We start from the raw sequence: 12,374 nt of genomic DNA, 5'->3' as shown, positions 1-12,374 counted from the left end.
ATTCGTTTTTTGTAAGAGAGCAACGACTGTCTCATGAATCATGATTAAAATCTGAACCCCTCGAGTTTTCTGGGCGGAAATGATTTCTTGGGCCACTAGGTGGCATTGCAGTATTTTCACACAATGCCATTTAGCAAGTTTTTGCCTAGAAGAGTCCTGGAGTGTACTGGTGTGAATGTGATGTGTGTGCGTGTGCCCACATCATGTGTGGTGGTGATGTGTGTACAAATGCATATGTTGAGCATGCCTATGTTTGTGAGTGTTGATTTAAAGCTACTCTACTGTGGCGTTATGCCTTATTTTCCTTTTACTGGCAGTTGATACTTGCTGGGCTATACTTGGGGTAATAACAGTACCAAATGTTGTTGCTGGCATTTTGCAAACACATCACAGCCACACGCTACTGCTTTATATTAGCAATGAAAAAATCAGAAAATGATGTGTTTTAAATGCAAGCGTGTCACAATCTCTCATGAGAAGTCTGCATATCTCATGACAGGAGAGAGTAACAGGCTGCCCAGGTGAGTGTTAGTGCAGCAGAATCTGGTCTTCCATCTCCTGTGGGCACTCTGCTTATCTGTAACTTGAGAACAATGATCTTTAGGTTGCTATTGCTGGTAACATTGTTTGATTGAGACTGGAGCTCTTGCCCTCAGACACAAGACATCACATCACTGAGCATCGAGAACTTGAAACTTGATTGGTTAATTCAGACATGGATGTTGCATAAGCAAGCGTGTCTTTCTTGCTATTACTGTATTTGTTCTGCCTTTGCTACAGTTTGTAATTTGAGGTTTAAAAGATGACAGTTGTATCAACAGGGAGGTATGTTTTATACCCACTGTGCTATTTAGTTAACACACCACCTAAAACATTTCCTTAGAATCTCCTTAATCCTATTTTAAAAATACCTTACAGTTTTTTGAGACGTGGTCTCATTGTGTGGCCTGGGCTGGCCTGAAACTCGCTGCATAAACAGCCTTGTCTGTCCATGAACTGACAAAGACCCACCTCCTCTGTCTCTCTAGTGCTAAGATGAACACCACCACGTCTTGCAAAAATAATTTTTAATTAATAAGCTTTAACCTAAAAGTAAAGTCTTATCTGTGTGTATTCTGGAGCAATTTTCTACCATCCTGTTCTCACATTTCTGACAGGTTGTAAGGAGATACATCCTGGGTTCCATTGTTGAAAGTGAGAAGAACTACGTAGATGCTCTACGAAGGATTTTGGAGGTACCTAAGCACAATGCTTCACACTTCACACACCTTTTCTTACCCACTTGTTCAGTTTCGTCGTGTGTGTTTTATATGCATATAATTTATGACCAAGAGTAGACAAGTTTGCGAAATTCTCTGAAACGTGTAAATGTTGTGACTGTGCGCTGACATTGCAAAATCACGTGATTTGTTTGGAAGTGAGAATGACTCTCTCTTTCCACCTGGGGTGACTGATCTGCCCACACTTGTTTCTGCTTCAGCAATATGAGAAGCCGCTGTCTGAGATGGAGCCCCGGCTCCTGAGTGACAGGAAGCTTAAGATGGTGTTTTATCGCGTCAAGGAGATCCTGCAGTGTCACTCCATGTTCCAGATCGCCCTTGCCAGCCGTGTGTCTGAGTGGGATGCTGTGGAGACAATCGGCGATGTTTTTGTGGCCTCGGTAATTCCGCAGACCCCATCCCCCACCCCCACCTGGAGCTCTGTGGGTTCTTTCCCCGATGGCATTACTTTCCAGAACCCAAGAGCCCATAAGGATGCTCGCTGATAAGTTAGTGGCCAGACCCAGTTTGTACCTTCAGGGAAGGAGCAGGGAGGGGCCAGGGGACAAAGGGACCGCGCAGAGGTTTGGGACAAAAGACAGGTACACACTTGTTCACAGTTTGGTTGCACGGTCATTAACTGAGTCATACTTTTGTTCATGAGCGAGTGTTCTGCCTGTGTAGTGTAAGTGTCACTGGGCCCCTTCCTGATATAGATCGCACTTCCTCTGCACAATACTCTTTATGCCTGGTGACTGTATAAAATGAGACAGGAAAACATCTGGATGTTTTCCTCAAACCTTTATTCTTTGACCTGGATGTTTTGTTATATAGAGCTAGGATTTGGTTCTCCATGGTGATACAGGAATATAATGCTGGGACAGCTTGCAGATGACATTTCCTGGCAATAGAAGTGGCAGTCCAGAAGCCTAGGGCAGGGCATTTCTATGTCATCAATCTGAGTCGTTTTATCCTTCCTCTTCATGGTGTGTGTTGTTTACCTTTCAGTCTAGATGTAGAGGCTGTGTATGCATGAAGCAGATTAGCACTGTGGTTATGTAAAGTCGCTGTCAAAATACAGAATCTTGAAGGTTTGTGTACTTAAATGATGCTGCATAGTAATGTAGCAAACGTTTGATAGCTATTTTTATTTGTTTCTTTCTAAATGGCATTTTATTTATCTATTGTGTGTGTTGGGGGCACTCATGTGGAGGTCAGAGGACAACTTTTCTTTTCTTTTTTTTTTGGTTTTTACAAGACAGGGTTTCTCTGTATTGTTTTGGGGAGGCTATCGGTCCAGTCCGGCCTCGAACTCACAGAGATCCGCCTGCCTCTGCCTCCCGAGTGCTGGGATTAAAGGCCTGCGCCACCACCGCCCGGCCCAGAGGACAACTTTTCGTAGTCAGCTCTCTTCTCCCATTCTGTGGGTCCTGGGGGATTGAACTCAGGTTGTTGGCTTGTGGGCAAGCACCTCTACATTCTGAGTCATCGCCTGGCCCTGTTAGATTGTTTGAGACATAATCTCGCTTTGTATTCCAGACTGGCCTTGAACTCTAGGTGTCCTGCCTCAGCTTCCTAAGCATGAGTGCCGGCGGAGCTCTCTTCTCCTTACAGTTTGTACAAACACTTGATGAAGTGGACACAAAACATCCCATGAGTTTCAGTGTCAGTACACAGGACACACACACACACACACACACACACACACACACACACACACACACACACAGAGAGAGAGAAACAGAGAGACAGAGACAGAGACAGAGAAACAGAAAGAGACAGAGAGAGAGAGAGACAGAGAGAGAGGTTTACTGGAAAGCATGCTCATGTTAGTCACCTGTCTGTCCTTGATGACACATGGTGCCTTTGTGAAAGACAGAAATATTGATCTCTGAAATCTGATACCAGTCCTGCCTCATGCTGCATCTTGAAAGCCTTTGAGTTTACAGGGAAATGGGGGATGTTAGCATATAGGTGTCATATCTCAACCTGTGGAAAGGGCCAGCCTTACCCTGTGTTTTCAGAGGTAGCTTATGTCCCACGGGAGGGTGTTGGGACCACTATGAATGGCCCTTGTTCTCTTGAAAGCTGCCTGCCAAGGAAACTTAGAGCTGGCTGACTGTGCTCCTCAGAAGCCAGGAACGTTTGCCTCCTAAACTCAAAGTTCAGGAACAGTGGGGTCCGCCCTGTGATTTTCAATCAGGTAGACACCGAGTGCCCTGTGAACAGGCAGAGAGGAAGAACGGTATGCGGGCACCACAGTTGGTCGTGCGAAGGCATTGTGAAGGGCGTCTCCCAAGCTCTGTCTTTCCCAATCTCCGTTCTCTAGTTCTCCAAGTCCATGGTTCTGGATGCTTACAGTGAGTATGTGAACAACTTCAGCACGGCTGTGGCCGTCCTCAAGAAGACGTGTGCCACGAAGCCCGCCTTCCTTGAGTTCTTAAAGGTAAGCATGCTTCTTTGCTATGAATTTGAACCATGCCCCATAACAAATCCCATGTCAAAGTGTCTTGGAATGAAGCTGGACTAAGCCCAGCCTTTAACGTGTGGTGCTGTTTACTGTGGAGCGTCAATATCATCAGATCCCCGGGGATCTGGAGGTTTGGGGATTTTAGCTGTATGATAGTGTTTTGAAGGAACTTTTGTTTGCTCACCTTAAAGTGTGCTTATAGGGATATAGATATAAAGGAAGTTCCATCAGAACCCACGGGTGACTGGGCCTTCCATGGTGTTGGGAGTGAAGTGATCCCCATCCCTGAGACAGAGCAGAAAGACAAGATCTGGGAAGGTTGTAGATGTGGGGTTTCTGCCTCCTATCATCAGGACTGAGAGCACCTTAGCCCATGCTGCCTTCTTCCATTCCACGATGGAGGGCAGGTCCCTGGTGGGTGCTGGTCTGCAGGCAGGGTTCAGAGGCCTAGAGGCGAAGGCCTAGCTGCGGTTGCTGCACAGTGAACTAGATGGAAGTCCCCTTCCAGGACGTTGGGCATCCCTTCCCAGTCTCATTTGAATGATAAAGCCTCGGAGAACAGTGTGTTCTTGGTCCTTGGTCTATGTTCCTGGAAATGTCTGCTCCCTGGGGTGAGCAGACCCAGGACAGGTGTTCTTGCCAGCACTAATGACATATTGGCAGTGGCTGCTCCCCCCTTTCCCTTCTACTGAACACAGCTAAGGTCCCCACTGCACCATGGTCAGCCCAAGGAGGGCCGTCCAGAGATTAAATTCTTCCGGCTTTGGAGAAGCTGAGCTCCGTGTCATTGAGCTGTGGTATCATTTCTACTGAACACAGCTAAGGTCCTCACTGCACCATGGTCAGCCCAAGGAGGGCCGTCCAGAGATTAAATTCCTCCGGCTTTGGAGAAGCTGAGCTCCGTGTCATTGAGCTGTGGTATTATTTCTTTTCCTAGAGGGAACAGAGACATTACCAAGTTAAAAATTGATTTCCTCTGAGGGTTTTGTCGGGAACTTGATGACGATATAAATTGTGGCATTGCAGTGTCCTTCCTGGTCTCCTCCCCAGGGCCAGGTGACCTTGAGTCTAGGCGTAGCTGAGCCTTGCTGTTTACTGTGCAGTGACCTTCACTGTGTGGGATTATTAGAGGATGTCCCAGGTGTAGCTCCAGGGTCAGGGCCACCCATGGCCTTGTGTGGTTCAGTACAGACATCTCTCTGGATGTTCAGGGATGCTGGTAAGGTGACTGATAAGTGTTGGGAGGAACTTTCTCTCTGAAGCAGCATAAGGGGCCATAACCTCTCCTGGAGCAGAGTGGTCCCCACGGAACCCTAAGAATACTGGGAAATATATCAGGGCCTGAGATAGCCGGGTATGGGCCCTCCTCAGGGCCAGCATCAGCAGTGAGTCCTCCTAAGGGTTGGGATAGAAAGTGTTCTTCACATGTCCTTGGAAGTTTCTTATTGAGTGGCCTATGCATCACCCTCAATCTACATGTGACAGGGACACAGCTTGGCTGGCCCACTGCTTGCACTGAGCCTGTCCTTCCTCCCTGTAGCTGAGCCAGGATTCCAGTCCAGACCGCGTCACCCTCCACAGCCTTATGATGCGACCCATCCAGAGGTTCCCACAGTTCATCCTCCTGCTGCAGGTATGCCCGGGCCATGGAGAGCACACGCTTGTCACTCTGGTGAAAGACCAGGGGCAGGAGGGCCTGGGCCATGGAGGCTCCCCTCAACAACCGCAGACCTCCTTTGCAGCTACAAGTAGATGGGCTGCACCTGGAGTTGGTCACTAATCTATTGCTGTCACAGAGGAGAGCAGGGCACAGTCACTGACAGCCGCATAGATAGTGGCTGTGGAGGCCAAAAGAGGGCACTGGAACTGGACTGAAGGAACGTGTGGGCTGCCATGTGGGTTCTGGGAACCCTCTGCAAAAATAGCCAGTGCTCTTAACCCCTGAGCCATCCCTATATCTGTGAATTGTTCAGTTTTTTTGTTGTTGTTTTGTTTTGTTTTTGTTTTTAGAGACAGGGTTTCTCTGTTTTGTTTTGGAGGCTGTCCTAGAACTCGCTCTGTAGACCAGGCTGGCCTCGAACTCACAAAGATCTGCCTGCCTCTGCCTCTCAAGTGCTGGGATTAAAGGCGCCACCGACACCCAGCTCCGGTTTTGGTTTTTTGCTTGTTTTGTTTTTGTGGTTGACAGAGTGTCATGTGATTTCTATGCAGAGTAGGGACATATTGGTCATGAAAACTGGAGCCCTTGGGCTGTTTGTGCTGAGATCTTTCCCTGTTAAAAAGACAAGGCGTTTAGAGAGAAGTTGGTCGTCAGAGATACAGATGATGTCCATGTCTTCCTAACAGCAGCACTGGTGAAAGTGGGAGAATTAATGGACCAGAATAGTAGATACAGAGCATTAAGGAATCATGAGCAACCACTATGAACAACTGATTAAAGGGCCGTCTAGACGCCGTGTGAAATGTTGTAGGAGCGTTCCCTCAGGAAAAGCTACATGCGTTAGCATGCAGTACTTACACAGCATGATTTTTGTGGTACCTTATAAAAAGGCAGGTGCTACTTGAGAGAGAGCCGTGCTCAGTTCTGAGTGGGGGTGTTTGTGACGCCTCTTAGCCCCTTCAGGAAACGACCCGAGCCCTGTTTGTAGCAGCGGGACAGCGTCAGCCCTGTGTGAAGTCCAGGCAGTCCCTGCTCCTCTTTATGGCCGTGTGATCTGTTGCACAGAGCTTTGGCTACCTCCTTTGGTTGGAGCCAGCCTGGTCGAGTGCCGCCACCTCCTGACTGCTTTGTGTAAGTCCTTGTCACCATTTTGCAGTGCGCACAGCGCTTAGTAGAGCTTCCTCCTCAGGAAGCCAGCTTCTCTGGCCCTCTGTAAGGTTTCAGTGATTGAGGCCATCCTTCAGGCTCCTCCTCCCTCCCACTCTAGCGTCTCCCCCTCACGTGATCTCTGAATTCTGTGCTTTGTCAAGCATTGCGACTGTTTTCAGAGAAGTCCTTTCCTCTGTGTGGCTGTTCTCAGTGGTGACTTAGAGCACAGAACAAGAGACACTGTACGCTGGGCTGTCGCAGGCCTTGTTGCCCATTTGTAGAGCACAGGCAGAGCAGACTCGGCGAGATGAGATGGTCCAGGGCCTTGGCTTGGCCGAGTGACCCTCATCTTCAGCCTCAGCTCCCTCCATGTCCGCTTTGCTCTCCAACAGTCATCGTGCCCCCTGTGGCTCTGAGGCAGGTGCTGGCTGCTCCTCTCTAGTGGGGTGAATCTGAGGTGGTGTCTTCTATTGGAAGGAGGCTGGCCTTCGCTGGAAGGTCATTGGTTACTCTTCCCCGTCCAGCGGTTACCTGAGCTGGCTCGTGTGGTGCACATGATGTATATATATATATACTCCGTCAGCACTGCCGCGTTTCCTTCCCATCCCGTCACAGGGATGTTCTTACACCTCTTGGCCAGCCTCTGCCAACTCCAGGCCTGCCTCGTCCACCACCAGAAGCTCTCTCCACCTCCACGAGAGGGAAGAAAGTTAGGATCTCTTGACTTAGCAGGATGGGGGAAATGCCGTATCTGGCTAGTTTGATTTTCTTCCCATACCAGCATCAGGACCGTTTCCCTTTCTCATCACCGGTGTTGTTACTAAGGAGAACGTTTAACTTCCCTCAAGAGGCTGAGAGATCGCACTAGCTATGTAGCAGGCGAGACAGCATTCAGGCTGCTTGAACTCACTATTCATCTCAGCCTTGAACTCTTCATCAAATCTGTCTAAGCCTCCGGCCTGCTCAGATGGCCTGTGTCACCACAACTGGCCCCATTTCTAGCTTTTGCTTTAGAGTGGGAAGTGTGGGACTCTCCAGAGGTCACTGTAGGATTATTGAATGACCTACTTCAGTACTATTGTGTCCCCGGAGTTAGGAGGCCCAAGGAGAAAAAGAAGGTTCAGGGAGTGGCCTGTCAGCAGCTCAGTGGAAAACACATATCTATAGATTCAGCCCATAGTCTGTGCGTGGTGTGGCTTGCGGTACTCCAGAACAATTGCAACAGAGGTATCAAGCTCTCCATAACATGGGTAATAATGAAAAACCCTAAATATTGTGAGAATTACCAGGTGGGGAAATGGAGACTCAGCATTAACTACGTGCTGTTGGAAAACCTCCCTGTGAGTGAGGTGGAGACAGTGTTGTGGCTTCAGCCTGTAGTAGACGTGGGGTCTGAGGAGCACAGTGGAGTGCCAGGCATGCCTGCGTGAGTGAGCCTTCTTCCTCAAGGTCAGGGCCTTGGTGGGGAGTGGGGAGACAGGTGAGTTGACCTTGTGGGTATAGTAGATGCGACAGCAGCACATTAACACTGGGGAACTTCGGTGAGTAGGCACACTGTCTGACTCCAGCAGGAAAATGCAGCCTGCCTGGCCTGGCCTGGCCTGGCCTGGCCTGGCCTATCCTATCCTGTCCTGGCCTGGGCACTGTTGGCTTTCTGAATTGGTGGTATACTCCCAAGTCACGGGCCCACACTATATATTGTTTTCATCAGCAGTTTCAGCTTTACACAAAGAGCTGATTGGATGATCAGCCAAGTGTTGAAACGATCTTATCCCTCTCCAAGCCCTGACTCTCCTCCGTAAGTGACTGGCAGCCCACGTCACTCTAGCTGCCGGACCGAGTGGTCCTGCTAACTGCTGGGGTTGGAAGAGTCTTCGCTGACCATCCATGCCCTGCCTCCTGCTCACAGGACATGCTGAAGAACACAGCCAAAGGACACCCTGACAGGCTGCCCCTTCAGATGGCGCTGACGGAGCTCGAGACCCTGGCGGAGAAGCTAAACGAGAGAAAAAGAGAGGCTGACCAGCGCTGTGAAGTCAAACAGATAGCAAAAGCCATAAACGAAAGATACCTGAACAAGGTCGAGAGGGGGAGGGGGCTTCCTCTGCCCTTTGCGGAAGTGGTTTTTGCTTCATGCTAACAAGCCAGGGTGACAGTTTATTAATCCCTAGGGCAACTCCCTCTGCTCAGCTAACTGTGGTGGGTGGGGCCGGGAATGTCTGGGATTGCATGTAAAACCCTGACCTCCGCCCACTTGTTTTCTCAGGAAAGGGGTCCATAGGTTTGGTAGCTCCTCATTTGGATCCAAGGACTCCCCAAAAGGTTAAGAACAACTCTTAGCTTTAGTTTCAGAATTCCGTATTTCATTTTAAATGGCTGCTTGTCTGTATCCACCTGTGTTAACCTGTGTTTCCCCCAGAAATGTGCTTGAGAACAAAGAGCCCTCGTTGGCTGGGCTGCTTGACTTCCTCTTTCCAGTGGCAGACCTTCATAGGCTTTCCCGTTTGCTCGAGGTCCCATTTGTGGGGAGGAGTCCTTCTACCTGTAGGAGCCATGCTAACGTTGTGTGGTGTTGTTCACTGCTGCTAATGCCACATTCATTTTCTTCACGGTGGGGGAGAAGTCCTACTGGATGAGGCTACCCAATGGCTTCCTCCTGGTGATTTTATGGCTGCACAGTTTGACAAGCATTTCTCTGGCCCTCTCCATGACTGCAGGTTTTCAAATAGGGAGTTACAGTCAGCTGAACTCTTGATATGATTTCTGTCATTCCCAGTTGTGCATCTCCATGGTGCTGGGTGTGAGAGGTCACTGGGAAGGGAGGGCACACTGACTGCACCCTGGAAGCACCGGACCTTGACCCTGAGCACAGGCCGTGAAAGGCCCAGCTCTGCTGGCTTCTAGCCAGTTTCCGAGAGCCCAGCTGTCAGGGTAGTCCTAGGCTAGGCTCAGAGGCAGTAGCAATCATCTGGGCCAAAGGTGCTGTGTTTTCCTGTTACGAGCATCATGTGACATCCCACGGTACCGATCAGTGTAGCGCGTCCTTCCAGGGACTGATGTCTCCTTGGTTCAGTGACACAGAGAGTGGCAGACAGTAAGACCAGATACAGCCCCTGGGGGATGCAGCTCAGTGGTAGAACACTTGACGGGTTGCGTGAAGTCGGGTGTTCAATCACTGATAGTGGCAAAACAGTAACAGTAAGTCAAGTCTAGATACAGACTTACATTTGCCTTAAAGTCAGTTGCTAAGCGACTTTTCTCCCGCAGTGCTGACGTCCATAAGATACATAGTTTAAAGTCACACACTGAGCCCGGTAGCATCTGTGTGTGGAGTGAGCAGACAGTGTATCTCGGGGCTGCCCCTTCCCTTCTACTTTGCATGAACCCAGATGTACTGACCGTGTTGGTGTCTTTTGAACACTCAGCTCCTCAGCAGCGGCAATCGGTACCTCATTCGATCCGACGATGTCATCGAAACGGTTTACAATGACAGGGGAGAAATCATCAAGACCAAGGAGCGCCGACTCTTCATGTTGAACGATGTGCTAATGTGTGCCACTGCCAGCTCACGGTAAGAGCAAGCCCACATCCCATGTTGTCGGCCTTACAGTGGCATGCTCTGTACATCAGAGAACGAAGGAGAGGCTGTGTGCGATCTCTCACCGGAACTGCACTGGGCTGTGGCCAAACTCAGCACCTTAGTTAAAGGAAAACTGGTGTGGTTTTTTTGTATTATCATCATCATCGTCATTAGTAGAAGTAGTCGTGTTAGTATGAATTTCATTGTTATTCCCAGAGTGCTACACACAGGCTAACTCTGGGTCTGAGTTGTTGAGGGCCGGTGGGTCTGCTGGCGGAAATCAGGTGCATACAGGTGAGCTCAGGCAGACTGGTGCTGGAGCTAGCCTGAATTGTGTCCTCTCATCTCCCTTGTCACCTGTGGCTCTTGCTGTCACTTAGCTGATCCTCTAAATACCTTTTGATAGGTGTTTTCCAGCGTGCTTACACCGAGGTCGACCCCCACTCAGTCCCCATTAGTTCTGTCACTCAGTCTGACATCAGAACAGTTCCCCAGCACATCGCTACTGTGGAAAGCTCGGGGAATCTGGGAGGGTGGGGTCCTCACGGGTTGATGCCAGCTCCAGTAGCTGGCGAGAGGCTTCTGCTGGCCTGGCAGGAGCAGTTGGTAACGCGTGGTAGCTAGCAGGAGAGCCTACATGGTGGAAGGGGCATGGTGTGGCATCTGGGTTGTCCCTCCTGGAGAGCAGGCTGGGAATTGTGCAGCTGCATACTACTATCACGTGACACTTCATCACCCACCGTCGCCCCCCTCCTCCTACAACCACAGAGCTTGGGCAGAGGGCATGTGGGTGACACAGAGAGCCACCCCTTTGACTCCTTGTCAGCAAGTGAAGGGCATTGACCAAGAAGGTCAGCCTGGCCATGCAGATGCTGTCTGGCGTACCCGCGGCAACATGACTGTCACTGTGGGTGTGCATACATAACTGCATGAGCTGTGGCTTCTGCTGCTTTGGTCATGGGTGTTTGTGTTTCATGTTGTGCTGAGAGAGAGAGAGAGAGAGAGAGAGAGAGAGAGAGAGAGAGAGAGAGAGAGAGAGAGAGAGAGAGAGAGAGAGAGAGAACATAGGTCTTTGTTTCATGTCTGTGTACCCAGCAAATGCTTCAGTCATGGAGCGTGGGGTGTGACTTAATTTTACTAATGTGACTATAATGTTGCCATATAAGAATAAAGGGGAAAGCTAGAGTCAACCCAAATGAAGCTGTCAGAGAACATCTCTGTACTTGGGACATTTTCTTCAGACTCCTCAGACATGGTTTCTGTGAGTTCTCGGGTTCTGAGTGAGATTGTGGAGAGGAGTTTGCTTGCCCATCCTGCTGGTGGCCTTGGCCAGTGATCACTGTTTGCAGGAGGATGCCGAGTGCCTTGGCAGTTAGACTACTGCTCAGGGATGCGTGAAGGATGGGGGGGGGTGCGTCAGAACTTGGCCCCATGGTCAGCCGTAAAGTAACAGCCTTCTGATTGTTCTAGGGCCTCTCACGAAAGCCATGCTGTGATGAGTCAGAGGTACCTGCTCAAGTGGAGTGTCCCTCTTGGACATGTGGATGTGATCGAGTACGGCAGTAATTGTGGCTCCGGGGACCACAGTAGGCACCATGTTGCACACTCGCCTGAAAGCCTGGCCGTGGTGGCCAATGTGAAGCCACGTAAGTGACAGTCCTATCCACTTTCCTGGGAGCTGTGGGCAGCATGAGCTCTGAGCCTGGCTTTCATGTCCATCCGTCCCCCCCGGAGCTGGAGTGGTACATCTGATGGGACAGCCCAGTCTGCTGCTTTGGTGGGTCTGTCTGTCTGTCTCTGCGCTGCATTGGCTACAAGGTGGCAGTAAATTGATGGGTAGTGATGTCAGAAGACCAAGAGTGACCTGGAGCACCAGATGGATTGCAGACAGATGGGCAGTGTGAAGAGAGAAGGGAAGAACGGATGAAGGGAATGCAGGAAGAAAATGATTTTCCAAATTGTCACAGTTCGTTGAAATTTCATCCAAGGGGAAATTGAATTTATCTCTCAGTGGCCTTTAGGATTCCCTTTACATTATTCAGGAGTGTTGGTTACAGGGTGTGTTGTTTCTCTGAACAAAGATGAGTATGTTTTATTTTGCTGTCACTCTTACAGTGTGTTTGTAGCTAAGCTTGCTCCTCTGTGTTCAGACGGATATCAGTGGTTCTGATTGCAGGGTAAATTCAGAGTGGACACACAGACTCACATTTTCTTTTCTTTACTTTTCTTTTTTTTCTTTTTTTGGTTTTTTTCGAG

At 49.5% G+C, this 12,374-nt stretch overlaps 1 protein-coding gene across 8 annotated transcripts in view; it reads left to right on the top strand.

Annotated features, from left to right (window-relative positions):
- Nucleotides 1–12,374, top strand: part of Arhgef10 (Rho guanine nucleotide exchange factor 10) — a 101,205-nt gene that overhangs the window by 49,167 nt on the left and 39,664 nt on the right. For all 8 annotated transcript variants that reach the window (XM_040733411.1, XM_040733412.1, XM_040733406.1 and 5 more), the window contains 7 exons: nucleotides 1,158–1,235; nucleotides 1,481–1,660; nucleotides 3,589–3,705; nucleotides 5,270–5,362; nucleotides 8,448–8,618; nucleotides 9,964–10,109; nucleotides 11,589–11,764. In XM_040733411.1, coding sequence (XP_040589345.1) covers nucleotides 1,158–1,235; nucleotides 1,481–1,660; nucleotides 3,589–3,705; nucleotides 5,270–5,362; nucleotides 8,448–8,618; nucleotides 9,964–10,109; nucleotides 11,589–11,764 — 961 coding nt within the window. The remainder of the gene's footprint in view (nucleotides 1–1,157; nucleotides 1,236–1,480; nucleotides 1,661–3,588; nucleotides 3,706–5,269; nucleotides 5,363–8,447; nucleotides 8,619–9,963; nucleotides 10,110–11,588; nucleotides 11,765–12,374) is intronic.

This window comes from Mesocricetus auratus, unplaced genomic scaffold, assembly GCF_017639785.1.
Source record: "Mesocricetus auratus isolate SY011 unplaced genomic scaffold, BCM_Maur_2.0 Super-Scaffold_100031, whole genome shotgun sequence".
NCBI lineage: Eukaryota > Metazoa > Chordata > Mammalia > Rodentia > Cricetidae > Mesocricetus > Mesocricetus auratus.
This window is presented reverse-complemented; position numbering and strand designations above follow the sequence as displayed.